General features: G+C 60.3%; 6 protein-coding genes across 6 annotated transcripts; 5 read left to right on the top strand and 1 right to left on the bottom strand.

Moving 5' to 3' along the window:
* Positions 1-281: 281 nt before the first annotated feature.
* Positions 282-1,130, top strand: PAN0_004c2261 (uncharacterized protein; the record flags this gene model as incomplete). The annotated part of the gene is made up of 1 exon (XM_014802206.1): positions 282-1,130. One exon carries the CDS (start codon positions 282-284, stop codon positions 1,128-1,130), a length of 849 nt encoding a protein of 282 aa, XP_014657692.1.
* A 758-nt stretch (positions 1,131-1,888) lies between these two features.
* Positions 1,889-3,568, top strand: PAN0_004c2262 (uncharacterized protein; the record flags this gene model as incomplete). Its single annotated transcript, XM_014802207.1, has 1 exon — positions 1,889-3,568. The coding sequence occupies one exon, from the start codon at positions 1,889-1,891 to the stop codon at positions 3,566-3,568; it is 1,680 nt and encodes a 559-aa protein (XP_014657693.1).
* A 624-nt stretch (positions 3,569-4,192) lies between these two features.
* PAN0_004c2263 (CMGC/MAPK protein kinase) lies at positions 4,193-8,267 on the top strand (the record flags this gene model as incomplete). Its single annotated transcript, XM_014802208.1, has 5 exons — positions 4,193-4,632; positions 5,138-5,588; positions 6,104-6,160; positions 6,242-6,305; positions 6,460-8,267. The coding sequence occupies 5 exons, from the start codon at positions 4,193-4,195 to the stop codon at positions 8,265-8,267; spliced, it is 2,820 nt and encodes a 939-aa protein (XP_014657694.1).
* Positions 8,268-8,799: 532 nt separating this feature from the next.
* PAN0_004c2264 (CBF-domain-containing protein) lies at positions 8,800-11,355 on the top strand (the record flags this gene model as incomplete). The annotated part of the gene is made up of 1 exon (XM_014802209.1): positions 8,800-11,355. The coding sequence occupies one exon, from the start codon at positions 8,800-8,802 to the stop codon at positions 11,353-11,355; it is 2,556 nt and encodes an 851-aa protein (XP_014657695.1).
* A 555-nt stretch (positions 11,356-11,910) lies between these two features.
* PAN0_004c2265 (uncharacterized protein) lies at positions 11,911-13,902 on the top strand (the record flags this gene model as incomplete). Its single annotated transcript, XM_014802210.1, has 1 exon — positions 11,911-13,902. One exon carries the CDS (start codon positions 11,911-11,913, stop codon positions 13,900-13,902), a length of 1,992 nt encoding a protein of 663 aa, XP_014657696.1.
* A 156-nt stretch (positions 13,903-14,058) lies between these two features.
* Positions 14,059-16,275, bottom strand: PAN0_004d2266 (uncharacterized protein; the record flags this gene model as incomplete). The annotated part of the gene is made up of 1 exon (XM_014802211.1): positions 14,059-16,275. The coding sequence occupies one exon, from the start codon at positions 16,273-16,275 to the stop codon at positions 14,059-14,061; it is 2,217 nt and encodes a 738-aa protein (XP_014657697.1).
* Positions 16,276-16,366: the final 91 nt, after the last annotated feature.

The following is a 16,366-nucleotide window of genomic DNA, read 5'->3' on the forward strand; positions in this document are numbered from 1 at the left end:
GATGATTGCTGAGTTCTCACCGGCAAGCCATTGTTTGATATGAAACCGTATGGCACCCACGAACAAGGGAAAAGGTGACTCCTCACAAGGTTGGCTCTGTCTGCCGTGCTGGAGCAGCAATGCGACAGAGCCGGCTACGTCAGTCACGATTCTGTACCCATCAGGCAAATGGGAATACAGATAAAAGCGGCTTGAGCGGTCTCATGACCTTGACGCCTTTCTTTCGCACAGACTCTCCACCGCCTTCCCACTGTTTCCGCGATCGCGCAGTCTTCTGCAGTATGCGCTTGTCCGTCTCTCTTCTCTTTGTGGCGGTCCTCGCACTGGCAGGTAGCGTCTGCGCTGGTGACGACTTCTGGAGAGGTGTCGCAGAATTGGCAAACCTCGCTGACAATGACGAACGAGTCATGCACTTCCGGACTACTGGCGAGCTTGCTCCAGACGTAGGGAAGCAGGCAGGGCAGAGTGGAGCTCGAGAAGCCGGTCCTCGCTTCCAGCCCGCGGCGCCCTCAATCGCTACGTCTGGCTTCTCTCACCCGGGCTCCGTCCTCGCTGCGGAACCGTTCGAGAGCAGTTCAGCTCACCTCGAAGGGCCTGGCTCGTCGCTTCGAATCCCGGAGAGCTTTGCTCTTTTGCGTGAAGCTCACGCTCCTCCACGCCTGTCCCTCGAGGATCGCCAATCGATCTTATCGCGCGTTGCTACTCATGTCGGCCGCTTATCAAAGGTACTTGAGCTAGGGACCTTCCGTCCGTACCAGGGAACCGATGAAAAGCTTCCGTGGGCGCTGATCGAAGAGACCTTCAGCAACACGAGAGCTCGCTTCCGCAAGGCCGAGCCCGGTATCTATGTAATTCCGGAAAAATATAACCCTGCACGACCCTATATCACTGTAGGAGAAGGGGGATCCAGGATGTTGATGCAACGCCCAGCGCTATGGCAGCTGTTCGTTTGGCGCACTTTCGAGAAGGAGGGCAGCCCCGGCACTTACTTTCAATACATCGGCGTGATTGATCGAAGTGCTACCCCCTCGAGTCCCGCTAGAAAGCTCCCAGGCTTCAACATCGGTCGCGTGATCATGGACAGAGGCCAGGACTGGGTCTACGTCCCGTACAAGGTCGCACCTCAATAGCCATCATCCTCTCCAACTTCACTTCGGCAGTCTGATCACTGACAACCCGCTGAAATACAACGCTTGCCATCCGCTTCTACTCATCCTCTGTGCCTTCAGGATCGAGTCTGAGGAGCTGAATTCGAGGTTGACAAAGCTTGTCCGTCAGTCATGCTTGACATAATCGCTTCCTAGCTTTGCATATGGAGCACCGAGCACTGCTAAAAATATCCACAGCAGGAGAGTTTGGTCTCAAGCAAACAGTCTGTCTTAGTCTGTCTGAAGGGGGAAGAAAGACATTTTGGGGGACATCGCCGCTCACTGCGGCCATGAAATGACCGTCAGCAGGGAACCGCGATGCTCCGGCATCGTTTGGACTGCCCACAATTTTCGATGAGCTCATGTACTGCCATGCATCGCAATTTCGCCTCTCAAACAGCCACAGGTTGAGTGGGATGAGGTTCCGCCTCGCACCCACAGCCTGTGCACAGCAATTTGCTCCTCGCCCACCTTATGAACGCCGAACAGATGGACGCCATAGGGTAGGCAAGAAGCTTGAGACTTGTGGCAGATTCGCGCCGGGGCTGTCCAGCTACCTTCTTCCATCCTTTTCTCTCGTGATCTCAAGGTCTGCAGACACCGTTGCGCTGGTCGTACGTTCTGTATCTCTTCACATTCTTTTTCGTCCTCGCTCCTCGTCCAGTGTTGCTTCTGTCGTGAGAGCCAATTTCTTTCCGGCAAGAGCGGATCTCTGCGGTTTCTTCGGTCACTGGTATACAATGCGAAAGGTGTCCTTCAAGTCAGAGCCTCGATCGAGGCATCACAAGAGACAGGACGACGATGGCAAACAAAAACACCATAAGAAGAAACACGGAAAGCATCCAAAAGCCAGCAAAGACGATGGCGCAAAGGACAAAGGTTTGAGTCAGGACGGCGACGCACGAGATCCGTCCGCGCAGGCGCCCAACGCATCGTCTGCGGCAAAGGCACCCCAGTCCGCCTCACCAGAATCGTTCGCATCTCCATCACCGCCAACACAAGTGCCAACAGCCTCGATCCCTGCGCCGCCAAACGGAGACGGCGAGCGTACCAGCCTGCCCGGACCCAGCGTGGACAATGACGTGCGTCCTGCCCAGGCATCACCAGCTGGGACGGGTCTCAGCGTTGAAATTCTATCCGCAGCAATTGCAGGTGGAGTCGTTCTTCTGCTTGTGCTACTCGGAGCGATCTTCCTATGGCGCAAACGTCTTAGGGATGCGGTCCAGAAAGCTGGTTCTGCCCCGGACCTTCGCCTCAAAATTGGTCATCCCGAGATCCCAGGCGAAAAGTCTGTGAACAACACGGCACAGGTGATGGATCGAGAGTCAAGGCAAGCTTCACAAACTAGCCTGCAGCACGGTCATGTCAGCCTACCGATGGCACACGCCCAGCAGAGCGAGTTTACATTGGTCGACGGCGAACGAAGCAAATGGCCTGCTTGCAATGATTCAGCCGCGCAGCTTCAACGTTCCGATTCCTGCCATTCGGAACTCCAGCAGGAGTCGCTATCTGGGAGGCCAGAGCTGCTGCCAGAGAGCGGCTGGGACAACATCAGGGCAGCGAGTCCGTATGACGGCGACGACAAAGAGATTGATCGGTGTCTTAGCTACTACATGAAGCGTAGCACGCGCATCTCGCTACCTCCTGTCGAGCTAGCTGAGGCAGGCGAGCCATCGATGCTCGAGGACAATACCAACTCGCTGCCGCCTTCCCCGGTCGTAAATCGCATGTCGACACGCAAAAGCTTTGTCTTCCCAAAGACGGCCGGTCTGCTGGCTAAGATTCGAAAATCACAGATCCGACTCAACAACGAGGCGCTGGCGACCGGGAGCCACAAGGATCATCCGCTACCAGTCGCTAGCTTCGATCTCGGTCATGCTGATGGATCATCTCGGTCGATGTCGAGCACTATGCCGGAGTCGGATGCGCTAGCGCGAGGGAGCGAGGAGGACGAGACCACATTCGAGTCGCTCAGCCTTGGGCGCGCTGGTCCAGACATCCCCTCGCATTGGCGTTCGAGCACGAGGCTTCGTCGCTCATTCGCAGGTGGCAGAGACGGCAGCAATGCGATCGACTCTTCCCCAGGCCGGAGCGAGCCACACGCAGCATTCGAGTACAATGACTCCTACGAGGACCAAAACCCTGCCGCTCATGGGTCGCCTTGGCTGGGAGTAGGGCTTGGGGATGGCTACGATTGCTACTCGGCGACATGGCAGGACCGTTCGCCTTGTCGATCATCGGCCCTGTCGCCGAGACGCTCGATGACAAGTACGGTGCGGCAGCGCAGTGCAACGTTCAGCCAGTGTGCTCCGTCCAGGTCGCCTCTCTTCCAGGAAAATGACGCGGACGGAGCTCACGCCGCTTCTCCCATGAGCGCTCGTCATCTGTCACAAGAGGCCAACGATGTCATCCAATTTTAGCGCTCGTGCCTCCTTTCACTTTGCCATCTGAAGATGTTTATTTTCTTTCTCTTTGTCAGTCAGCGCAATAGATGCATGAAAGAAAACGGTCTTTACCGCTCAAGATGCGTCTTTAATGCCCCAGATACGTGCAGTGGCGTATCTGGGGCCGCTCTCTGACCGTGATTCTTTGCTGGTCATCGAAGTGAGGAGGTATGCAGAAGAGAGTGGGGGCTGGACGCCGATGCTGCTGCAGGGGCGTCCGTGCTGCGCGCGCTCGCGCCGTGTGTGCATTCGGTGGCGGCAGTGGGAGCGCATATGAAATGAACAAAAGACGGACCGTCAGCTTTGCGTGTCCGTTGTTGCATGAGGCTTGGCAGCTTCAATCTGCAAGATCCCACTTCGATCGGTCGGGGCGTCCTCGACGCATTTTGGTTCGGTCCCTCTGGCGTGCGAGATTGAATGCATGAGTTTGCTTTCGGAAGCGACCGACGATCGTTGGCTCGGAAGAAGAAAGGCAACGTGTGACTTGGGCCATCATCTTGCCCACGCCGCGCTCCGACCGGCTCCTTTCACCTTCCACCTCTGCCCGCTCATCTACTTTCCGTCTTGTCCTCATCAATCTTCGACGGTTCGAGGTGAAAAATGGAAGGACTTAGCGCGTTCGATGCCCTTACGGGGATGAAGGGACAAGAAGTGGAGACGGATGGCAAGGTGGAGATGTTCCCCTCGTCAGCTGTGGCGCAGTCACACGCTCCTGGCTCGGATGCCAACATCGGAACTCTTCAGCAACCTCCTGCCCACCATCACCAAAGGACATCGTCCTTCTATCAGCCACCCTTCGACATTTCCGAGACGAAAGCGGGCGAAGCAGACAACCGCATCCAGGCAGCCGACTCAGCCGATCAGCAGCAAAAAGATTCGACGATGGTCAGCACCAACACTGCCAGCGACTCGGCCATGATGCCCGCGCAAGCAGCCGCGAACGGCGTCGGAAATGCCCTGGCGCCCACCGACAAGGCTGTCACCAACACGGATCAGGCAGCCGACAACAGCCCGCAGTCGGCAGCGGTCAGAAAGATTCGGTAAGTCATCCCCGGTATCGGCAATTCTCAGTTGGCGACGATGTGGCTGGCGACGCGAGGACCTCAGGCTTGCCAGATGATGGACATCCCGAACCGTTCAGCAGATCTCGGCGATGGTCTATCGGCTCTAGCATCGGCGATGGGCAAGCAGTCGATGGCGAGCGGTCGGATTTTCAAATTTGGCTCCTCGCGCCGCCCGCCCTCGCTTGGCTCTCTGCGCGGAGCGACAGCTGTCACGCTGGCGCGGCGAGTCGGTTGTCAGCATTCAACGCTGGGCTGCTGGCGCTGGCTTCTAGGCGAGCGCTGTCAACTCGCTGCGTCTAGGCGCCGTTGTATCGCCGCACCGTTGCTCTGTGGCGCCGTAGCTCCGTTGCGCTGTTGCCTGTTGGGATTGCTGCATGCCTGGCTCCACGTCCAGCTCGCAGACGATCGTCATCCAGGCCGAATGGTATTAATAATGACAGCCTGGCCGAGAGCGCGATCGCTCGCAGTGTCTCAGTTGCAGCCCCGACGAGTATTTGTCGGTTTCAGACGCGGTGCCAGTTCTCAGCGCCGAGGGGCATCTGCCTCGTGGCAAGGGCGACTTTGGCGGTCCCTTTGTTCGGCGGAGCGGAGTGGATGCTCGCATTTCCAGCTGCCCGGCGCAGCACGCTCGTTCGAGGGTGGGCCGGCCGGGGCTGGCTGCCAAAGGGCAGGCCAAGGTTGTCATCCCCGCCGTTGGCACAAGGCAGAGTGCAACCCTCGAAAATGTGCAAACGCTGCGCCGAGAAACCCTCTTTTTCGTGCAGCTGGTTACGCCGACTCTGCATGCAGAGTTGCGACCGGCTGAACGGGGTGCGCCCCCTTTGATCCCCCACTCGACACGGACCTCCTTCTCTCCACGGGCGACTGCACGCAAAGAAGCGGACAACAAAGGCGCCGGTCTTTGCGAACCAGACTGCCTGTTGCGCACTGCCGTATGTCGCCGGTATCTCCTTGCAGCCCAGAACCAGGTCTCGAGCAGAAGGAAAATCCGAACATATGCAACGTGGCTGCATTTTTTTTTTTCGCCACGCTGCTCAGCAGGGTTGGCAGATGGCAACCTCGCGCGTCAGCTGCCTGGCACCCTTTTTTTTTTTTTCTCCCTTCCGCCCAATTTTCTATTTGCACGGGCTGCAAGGCTGCAGCAGGGTGGGCGTTAGCGCCATCATGCGGCCGCTTCGCCTGTCGTTGTCGGAAGTTGCTACCAGCGGGCATAGGCTTCATCGGTGCTCTTGCTCGGGAACCCGCAGTTGCGCCAACCACGCCGCTTCGCGCTCCGCCTTGGCTGTGCTTCATCCACATGCTTTTCATGCGTCACACTTTTGCCGGGCCTTCGAGGCCAGCAGCACGCTTTCCAAGCCGCTCAGGCCCCTCGGGCTGCACGCACGACCCCCTCCTTCTCCTTTGTCTTGCGCCCTGCTGGCACGCTTTACTGTCCATCGGCTGCCAGTCGTCGCTCGGTGTCACTTTGCGCCGAACGCTTGGTGCCGTGGCGCACCCTGCCGAGGTGGACCCTGGAGCTTGCCAAGCGCCTCTATCGAAATGCAGTCCCGCTGAGCCCCAGTCCGGGCGTTGCACGCTCATCTAGGGGATGGCGCCGTCTTCCTTTATATCAGCGACTCATCCCTGCCTTGGCCCCTTTGATCCCGTCCGTCTTCCTTTGTCCTGCATCGTCCTTCTTTCTCGCCTTCTTTGCTTCATCAGGCCTCTGCGTCGCCTGCCCCTGGATTAGAGTTGATCTCGATCCTTTGTCCCGGCATCGTCGTTCCGCCTCGCAGCCGTCGCGTCGAGCTTGATCCTATATAGAGTTCAGCCGCATCCTCGTCGCCACAACTTCTGCCATCACCCAACTGCGCAAAGCAACGGATCTTCTGACAACTTCCATCCGTCTTTTCATCCCCACCCTGCTTTTGCTTGCAACCATGGCGACCTTTGATCACGCCCACGTCTACCTCGACAACGTCTGCTCCACCTCGGCCGCCGCTCTTCACTACAACATGTCCAACATGTCGATCGCCAATGTCGCGCCTTCATCTGTTGCGTCGGACCGCACCGTCCAACGCCATGCTGGCGCTCTTTGCGACGACGTGCCTACGGACTCCGATTCTGCGACTTCAACGTCTGCGTCTTGCTCCATGTCCGCCTCCTCGTCTCGCAACGTCGCCGCTTCGCGACCTTCGCAACACCACGACTGGAATCCTGCCCCATCCGTTCTGCCCGCTACTTCGGGTTCTGCTTCGTCTCATCGCCCACCGTCGAAATCGCATTCGACGTCCTCGGTCGATTCGCTCGCCTCCATCATCTCCAACGGTCCTTCAACGCCGACTTGCGACGTCGACAATGTCTGCTTTGACATGGAACCGATTGCCAAATCCAATCGGGGCGCTGCCGAATCATACAACGCGCAAAAACATCAACTGCCGCATCGTCCTTCGCAACCGCCGCAACCGTCCGTCCCTCAACCAACGGCGCCTTCGCACGCAAATGCGAATGCTGCCGTCGCCCCCGCCGCTGCCGCTCCGCAACCCGTCTCGCGAAACGACAAATACAAAAACGCCATCAGCTTCCGCGTCGGCAGCAAGTACAAGGTCTGCGAGATCATCGGCGAAGGTGCCTACGGTGTCGTCTGCAGCGCCATCCACCGCGCCACGGGTCAGAAGGTGGCCATCAAGAAGATCCAGCCCTTCGAGCACCAGATGTTTGCGCTGCGAACGCTGCGTGAGCTCAAGCTGCTGCGCTTCTTCCAAGAGTGCGACGTCTCGGAGAACATCATCAGCATCCTCGACATCATCAAGCCCAGCACCTACGAGGCCTTCACCGAGGTCTATCTCGTCCAGGAGCTCATGGAGACCGACCTGCACCGCGTCATCCGTACCCAAGAGCTCTCGGACGACCACTGCCAGTACTTCACGTACCAGACTCTGCGTGCGCTCAAGCCCATGCATTGCGCCGACGTCATCCATCGCGACCTCAAGCCGAGCAACATCCTGCTCAACGCCAACTGCGACCTCAAGGTGTGCGACTTCGGATTGGCTCGCTCCGTGCTCACTGCCGACCAGGACACGGGCTTCATGACCGAGTACGTCGCTACCAGGTGGTATCGCGCGCCCGAGATCATGCTCACCTTCAAGCAGTACACCAAGGCCATCGATGTGTGGGCCGTCGGATGCATTTTGGCCGAGATGCTCACCGGCCGACCGCTCTTCCCTGGCCGCGACTACCATCAGCAGCTCTCGCTGATCCTCGATGTGCTCGGCACGCCCACGCTCGAGGAATTTCACAACATCAACAGCCGTCGCTCGCGTGACTACATCCGCTCTATGCCCTTGCGCAAGCGCAGAGACTTCCGCACCTTGTTCCCCAAGGCTTCGCCCGAGGCGATTGACTTTCTGCAGAAGACGCTCACCTTCGACCCGCGCAACCGCCTCACGGTCGAGGAATGTTTGCAGCACCCTTACCTTTCCGCCTACCACGACCCCGACGATGAGCCCGGCGCACCTCGTCTCGACCCGGACTTCTTCTACTTTGACATGCAGAAGGAGAGCATCACCAAGGAGGACCTGCGCAAGGAGCTGTGGTACCAGGTGCAAGAATTCCAGCCTCTTCTTCGCTGAGAAGTCGGAGCTTCCGCCATGCAATTGTCCTCCAAGCGATCCGTTTTCGTCTGCGGTCGAAGCATCTATATCATTTCCCGTCTAATCCTAGCGAAGCCGTCCTAATGACGCTTCGCGAGCAACCTGCATCTTCTCGTCCGTACATGTGCTGCGTCTCTCTGCCCAACTACTCCAGCATCCCATCATCGCGCACACTCACCATATCATGCACGCTCCGTCTTCGTTCGTCATGCATCACGTTTCGCATCTTTGCCTCGTTCTGGTGTGTGCGGGTGTGACTGTGTCTTAGCTGTGGCTCGTTTGACACCTCGGCGTGGAGGGGCGGCTAGTGAGTGGCGAAGTGTTTTCCCCGACATCCGAGATTTGAATTGAGCCTTCTATTTTTTTGGAGGAACTTCGCGTCTTTGGCAGGCAGGGGCTGGAGCTGAGTGGAAGAAAAATTTCCGGGAGCCTGACTGCAGGGTGAAGGCCTCGCAGCTTCTTCACCAGCATCGACAACACCAACCTTGAACTTTTGTCTTTGCGCATCGCAATGGCGAAGACCAGCACCTCAAAGAAGGCGGGCGCCAGCTCATCGGCGGCGTCCGCCTCGTCATCCTCGACCTCGTTGGAACAAGTGCAGGCATTGCAATCGGCGCTCTTGTCCTCGTCCGACCTCAACCCTCTCACCGACCTCCTCGCCCTCGCGAAAAAGCTCGCCAAGCTCGGCGCTTCCTCCTCGACCGAACGCTCGAGCAAGGAAAAGAAGGATGCTGCTGTCGCTGTTCACCGTGCTGTCCTCGTGCTGGTCCGATCCATGAAGTCGCTCAGCGCCGACGACAGGATCGCCTTCGATAAGGATGTGGACCAGGACGGCTACATCCTCCCCTACGGTGCCAAGGCAGGCAACAATGCAGCGGCTTCAGCGGCTTCTTCGTCAGCAAAGGCCAAGGAGGCGCAGAACAAGGTGGCCGACTGGATCAGGATGCGTTGGAACGAGACGGTCGAGCTCCTCTGCGCCCTGCTCGCTCACGAGGTCGAAGCACTCCGCCTGGAAGCACTCCAGATGATCGTCGAGCTCGAGACCTCCGCTTCCTCTTCTCTCACGCGTATCGCCGCCGCTTCCAAGGCTTCATCCAAAGCAGGCTCGTCCAGCAAAGAATCGCCTCTATCCCTCTCCACTACGCCCGCCCTTTGGTCGGCATCGCCGTGGCGTGCGCTGACTCTTGCGCTCATCGCAGGACCGCCTAGCCTTACCAAGCTTGGGCACGGCGACGCAGGCACGCGCTACCAGGTGGTGCGTGTGCACGCGGGTGTGCCCGAGGACGTGCGCAGCAAGTTCATCCAGAGCGGCCTCGAGGAGTACGACGACGTCCGCTTCGCCACGCTCCGCGAGATCAGCCTGGCGCTGCGAAAGCCCGCACCGAGCACTCTCGGTAACACGCAGCTTCGCGCACACACGCTTGCGCTCCTCATCCAGCTCACTGCAATTCCGACTTCGGCCGACGATCTGAACAACTTCCTGGTCGACGAGCTGTCGATTCCGCCGCTTGGATCCAGCGGTGGAAAGAAGAAGAAGAAGAAGGCTGCAGCTGGCGGCAAGGGCCTCTCGGTGGTGGATGACGGTGACTCGGACGATGGTCAGGAGGAGGAGGACGATGACATGACTGGCTGGTTCTCGGACTCGGACGACGAGGGTGGCGTGCGCGCGGGTGCCACTGAAGGCGAGCAGCGTCGCGCAGCAGATAAGAAGGCCATTGGTGGATTGGGCGCAGCCGCACGCGCTGCTGGAGCCTCCAAGCGCAAGAGGCGAACCTTGCACGAGATGGTACACAGCATCGGTGCCCAGCGCGGCGCGTTCTCGGCCGCGTGGCTCGAACTTCTGCTTCCTCGTCGCCAGACCGAGAAGTCGGCTGCTGCCGCTGGCGTCGCGCCAGGCTCGCTCATCGGTGGTGAGCTCAGTCTGGCCGCCACGCACGAGGTGCTGGTACGACTGCACGCGCAGATCCTGCCACATCTCAGCAAGCCGACGCTGCTGCACGACTTCCTGGTTTCGTGCCTCGACTCTCGCGGTGCCACGGCTCTGCTGGCGCTCAATGCGATCTTCACGCTCGTCACCAAGCACAACTTGGACTACCCGCAGTTCTATACGCGGCTGTACGCCATGCTCGACGCGTCGGTGCTGCACATGAAGTACCGCGCGCGCTTCCTGCGGCTGCTCGAGACGTTCCTCTCGTCGACGCATCTGTCTGCGACGCTCGTGGCGAGCTTTGCCAAGCGACTCTCGCGGCTGAGTCTGCGTGCGCCTCCCGCAGCCATCGCGTCGGTGGTGCCATTCGTGTACAATCTGCTGAAGCGCCACCCGCGCTGCATGGCTATGGTGCACAAGGAGTGGGACGGCGACCGCCTCAACATCGGACCTGCTGGCGTCGACGACCCATTCGACGCTGACGAACAGGACCCGCTCAAGACGCAGGCGCTCGAGAGCTCGCTGTGGGAGCTGGCGAGCTTCGGCGCCGCTGCCGTGGCCAAGGGCAACAGCGGTGGTCCTGCCATGGGCGGCGACGAAGGCAGCATCCTGCCTGGCGAGGCGCATTACCTCGGCTCCGTCACGAGTCTGGCACGTATCTTCGCTGAGCCCTTCACACGCGAGCGCTACAACCTCGACGATTTCCTCGACATCACCTACGGCACGCTCTTCGAGACCGAGGCGAAGAAGACGCTGCAGAAGCTCGGCACCAAGCCGGACGGAACTCCTCGGCGTCGACCGGTGCCTGCGCTGGCTTACAGTCTGCCGGGCGGCTTCGGCGCCGGTGGCTCGAGCGACAGCACGACTTGCAACCGCGTCGACATCTTCCCATCGGAATCGGGACGCGCGAGGGCCAAGGCGTCGCTGGCTGCAGCCGAGGAGGAGGAGCAGCGCGAGGTGGAGCGCGAACGCGAGGAGCGTAAGCGTAAGCTCGGCGTCGACGGCGACGACGAAGACGACGACGAGCGCGAAGCGAGGGAGGCCATCGAGCAGCTCAAGAGCGCCGAGCGGGCTAAGAAGCGCAAGGTCGACCAGACGGGCACCCACGACGCCTGCGCCATGCTCTTCAGCTTTGCATGAGTGCGTCGGATGCGTAACTTTCAGCACTGCGCAGCGACGCCTCCGGCCCAACGCGGCGCGGTGGCTGCACCTGTCAGAAAGCTCATCACGAATAGAAAATCGCATCGCATCGTCACTTTGAAGCGCGCATGCGAAAAATGGAAGAGCGCAGCGTGGGATTTTGGGGATGAATCAGGCTTGGCCCCGTGGTGCTGTGATGAAATGAGCCTGGGTGTCGCCCAGCAGGCAAAGCAGTTGGTGGGGCCGTGCGTTCAAAGAGCGTGAGAGTCCCTTTGTTCTATCTGATGCGCTGATTTTCCTCTGCTAGACTGCTGGGATGCGAGGATGGAAAGGTGGGCGCGGCTAAAAAGTCGTCATGCATAGGCCTCCATGCGTCCCCTTTGTTGCGCAGCCATGCACATCCAGGCTCAGGCTGGGCGGCGAGTATAAGTGTTCACAGGCGCAACGCCCTCCCTTTCTTCTTCTCCCACACCTGCTTGCTTCAGCGGTGATAGTCTCCCGCCCTGTTTCCTACCTTCACCGCCTCTGCAACGGTCGCGCGGTTCAATCGTCATCATGGCCTCGGCAGACGATCGGACGATGTTCCTACAGCAGGTGCTGATGGCGCTATTCCAGCCTCCGGCTCCTCAAGTACCACAGGCAAATGACCCAGCCAGCTATGCCCAGTCTCTGGAGAGGAGTAGACGCAGCCAGGCTGAGGCGATCGCAAACCACTATCTCGACGCCGTGCCCTTGGAGGCAACTGTCGAGGAAGCGCTGGCGCCCGTTCCAACCCACTTCCCTCTACTGCGCCTGCACGCCCTCACGCCTCGACAGGCAACCGACCACGACGTCCGCAAGATCCACTATCTGGCCCACAAGACGCGTCAGTTCCGACTTGAGCTCCCGAAGTATGACGACGACATTGTCGGTCGCAAAGAGGCTTTGATCAGGTTCGGCGACGATTGTCTCACCGCTTTCTTTGGTCCAGACTGGGTCCACCCATCGGAGGCTTCGGCCGCCCAAGCCACTCCCAGCAGAGTCTACTCCAGAGCCCCAGCGTACCCGCCGGTCTCGTCCAGCTTTGGCCCGCCGCACACGTGCCCTCATGGTGTGCCGATCGCACCGAGCGGGCAAGCCCCGACCATGCCTCCAGCTTCAAAGAGTCCCGATGCTCCTGCGAATGCAGCCAAAGCGGAGGTCGCGCCCGCTAAAAAAGCAGAACAGGCGTCGCAGCATCTGGATGATGACCTGTCCGACTTTGATTCTGAAGACGAGTCTGACTACGACTCGGAGTTGGAAGAAGAGTTGATGCACGAATGGATGCAGGAGCGCGGCTATTGGGACTACGACGATCTCGACTATCGTGGCGACGATCCTTACGGCCTCGAAGACGATCTTTACGGCGACGAGTTTGACTACGATCCGACCAGCGACCCGAAGTTCCTCGAGTCCTACTCTATGGGATACGACTTCGAAGAGGCTATGGAGGCGACAATCAATGCAAGAGCAGAGCGTCTTCTCGGTCCCCATCTGAGGAGAGAAATGTTGATGAATGCCGCGCTCAAGAAGGGCAAGAAGGCCTCGAAAGCCAAGACACGCGGCGGAGCGTCTACAAAGGCGAGCTCGAACAAGAAGAGCACGACCAAGGGCCAAGAAAAAGGCCCCGCCGGGACGTCGCAGCAGCGCACCCCTGGAGCAGTCGGTAGCGGTGTTGGCGCCAGCAAAGCCTCCAGTACGAAGGATGGCTCGGAGGCAGCCAAGAAAAAGGGCAAACGTAAGCGCAAAGGCAAAGGGAAAGCCAAAGCCCAAGGTCAAGAAAGCGGAGACAAAGTTGGAGAGTCGCGTGTCGCCAGCAAGGTCGAGGCAGTCAAGGCGAACCACACCGCAGGGCCAGCCTCGGTCGTCAAGCCGAGCGGCGGAGGTCCCGCCACGGTAGTGAGTCAGGCTCCTGCCTCGTCATCAGGCAAGGACCCCGCCGGTCTCCAAGTCCAGCCAGCTAGGCCCCAAACAATCAGCCACAAGCTGTCTTCCGGGACTGTGCAAGGCTCCCCCCGCGCCAGTGTTGCCTCGGTGGGATTAGGGCTGGCTGGTTCGCCTGCCTCTGTCAAGCAGCCAGTCTGGCGTCCAGCTCCTCAGATCAAAGTCTCCCTGCCAGCCCCTTCCTCTGGCAGGGTCGCCACCAGCCCTGCAGCCGGAGCGAGCGTCTCGACGTCATCTGCCCCCAAAGGACCGGGAGCGAACGGTTCTACTTCAAGTGCCTCCACAGGCCCGGTAGCAAGCACCTCGACTCCAACGGCTTCCAGAGGGGCAGCAAGTCTGACCTCTTCTGCGACACCGCCGAAAGCTGCGGGACAGACAAAGAGGAAGCGCACAGACACGAGCAACAACAGTGCTAGCAGCGTGGACAAAGCAAAGGCCACAGCCAAGGTCGCCAAGAGCACCCCTGCTCCGAATACCGCCAAGCCGAAGAAGCAACCCAAGTTCGAGGTGTTTGTGTGGAAGAAGCGCTACCGCCCGAGCAAGCGGCCGTATCGCGACTGCTGGCACGCTCCTTTCCGGGCGTAAGCCGAGACAGAGCCTGCCCCTACCCTTGTCACAGCATGTCTTTCTCGTGTAGCCCAGTCAAATCGAATTCAGTCAGCTCGAAGAAGTTGATTGCGAGCATGGAGTGTGTACGAGTGTTCCTCAAAGTGGGATTGGGAGATGCAGTGAGGGCCAGCTTCACTTTGGTGCAGTGGCGGACGTTGTCGCGGGGGCGACCTTGGTGCGTGGGGGCGGGATGGGGACTGCGCCGGGGAACGGTACGCGCAGGTTCCAATTCCTCTCGAGGTGGAGCTGAACGTCTCTGACCTCGAGTTTATCGGCTCTGCGGTGTTTTGCGAGTCTGCAAGCCATGGCAGTGACCGAGTCGATGAACTCATCCGCGAGTTCGAGCAGCAGATCCTCTACTGCGCCATCGAGTTTCTCTGTGCTGTCGAGCTCTGCGATGAGGTCGGCGATCTTTCGCTTTGTCAAGATGCCGTTTGAATTTTGGACCGCACTCGCCGCAGGTGCGGAGGAGGAGAGGACGGCAGAGGCTGTTGCGACTGCTGCAGAGGCAACGTCGGCGGAAGGATCGTCGCCTGCAGGTAGGCCGAGTAGCTCGTCGGCAGTAGCAAGCGGTAGACGCGTGGGAAGACCGAGCAAGTCGTCGAGCGCGGTATCATCGGAAGCGCCCGGTCCAGTGGGATTGGGACGCGTCAGGATTGCGGGTGTGCCGATCACGGGCGCAACACCCAGCCCTTGCGTCATACTCGCGCGCGGGCCGGAGGGGTTTGGATACGGCTCGGGCGCGCTGCTCGTCGACACGTTGAGGACGGGCGGAATGGCAACGTTTGCGTACGATGCTGCAGCCGCAGACATGGCGGTTACGGGTGTGCCACCCAGCGTGGCTGCAGTCGGCGTTGTGGCTGTCACACCCGCTGGACCCGGACCAGGCACGGGCACACCAGGCCTACCACCTGCTGCACCGGCCGAGGGAGTGGCTGGCGTCGATCCAGCCGCAGCTCCAGACGCTCCAGGAGTGCCGCCAGCGGCAGCAGGCGACGGCTTGGCAGCTCCATTGGCAGCGCCCACACCGGCTGCTGGCGCGGGAGAAGCCGCAGCCTTACCCTTGGCCGCCGCACCTTTGCCCTTAGCCTCCTTGGCCGCTGCTTCCTTGGCCGCCTTCTCCTTCTCCTCCTTCTCCTTGGCCTCCTTCTCCTTCTTCAGCGCGGCCTTGCTCTTGGCTGGTGGCTTGGGCGTCGCCTTGGCCGCGCTGTTGGCGCCTACCTTGGGCGCTGCCGCTGCAGCCGGTACCGGCGTAGCAGGCGTCGCGGCCGACGCCGGCGCAGGCGCAGGCGCGGGACTAGCACTCTGCGGCGTAGCCGCGCTCACACCGGCCGCCTGTGCTTGAGCAGCCTGCTGCACAGGAGTAGGCGGCTTGCCGCCCGCCGCTGCTGCCGCCGCAGCCTGCTGCGCCTGGGCCTGCGACTGTTGCTGGCGGAAGCTCTCGCGCACGATCTGGATCTGCTTGGCAAGCGCTGCTTGCTGGTTGCGTGTCTCCTGCAGCGCATTCTGGCACTGCTGACGCTCCTCGGGCCTGAGGTTCGGATTGTTGAGCGCGCTCTCGAGCGCCTGCACCTTCATGCGCAGCGGCTGCGCGATGCGGTTGAACTGCTCCAGCAGCGCCTGCTCGTTCTGAGGGACCTGCTGCTGTCCCGGCTGCCCCGGCGCTCCAGCTCCCTGAGGCGGTCGCGCAAGCGCCGGGTTCGGCTGCTGCGGCTGTGCGTTCTGCGCGTTGCGCTGCTGCTGCTGCTGAAGCTGCTGCTGCAGTGCGGCGGTCATTTGGGCCTGCTGCATGTTGGCCTGTCCAGGTTGCTGCTGTTGTCCTGGCTGTGGCGGTCGCATCTGTTGCGCGAGCTGCGCGTTCATTGGTGCCTGCTGTTGTGGGGCCTGCTGATGCTGCTGCGGCTGCTGCGGTTGGTTGGGTTGCTGCTGAGGCGGCCTTCCTTGCTGCTGTTGCGCCTGTTGGTGCGCACCAATGAAGGCTTTGAGCTGAGCGAGCTGCTCCGGGCTGATTTTGCCTTCACGAGCAGCCTGGAAAAGCGCTGCCAGACCCTGCGGATTGTTCTGCACAAGAGCTTGGAGAGCCTGCAAGTTGCCGGCTTGGGCCGCCTGCTGTGGTTGTTGTTGCTGCGGTTGCGCCGACGACTGACCTTGCTGCTGTTGCTGCTGCGCAAGTGCCTGGGCACGCATGGCTTGGATTTGCTGTTGCTGGATGAGCGCAGCTTTATACTGCGCAGCCTGCGCTGCCGTTTGGGGACCTCCTGGCGGCATCTGGTTGTTCGCAAGCTGCTGACCAGGCGCAGATGCATTCTGCTGGCCCGGCTGCTGCCCTTGTTGTCCCTGGTTGTTCATTGCTGCGGATCAATATGAAGCTGCGGGCCGCGTTTCGTCTTGGTGGACCAGGCGGTCGGCGACTCGCGCGTGCGGACGAAGGACTGGCGCG

The sequence above is a fragment of the Moesziomyces antarcticus genome (genome assembly GCF_000747765.1).
Source record: "Moesziomyces antarcticus DNA, scaffold: scaffold_v10004, strain JCM 10317, whole genome shotgun sequence".
NCBI classification, from domain to species: Eukaryota; Fungi; Basidiomycota; class Ustilaginomycetes; order Ustilaginales; family Ustilaginaceae; genus Moesziomyces; species Moesziomyces antarcticus.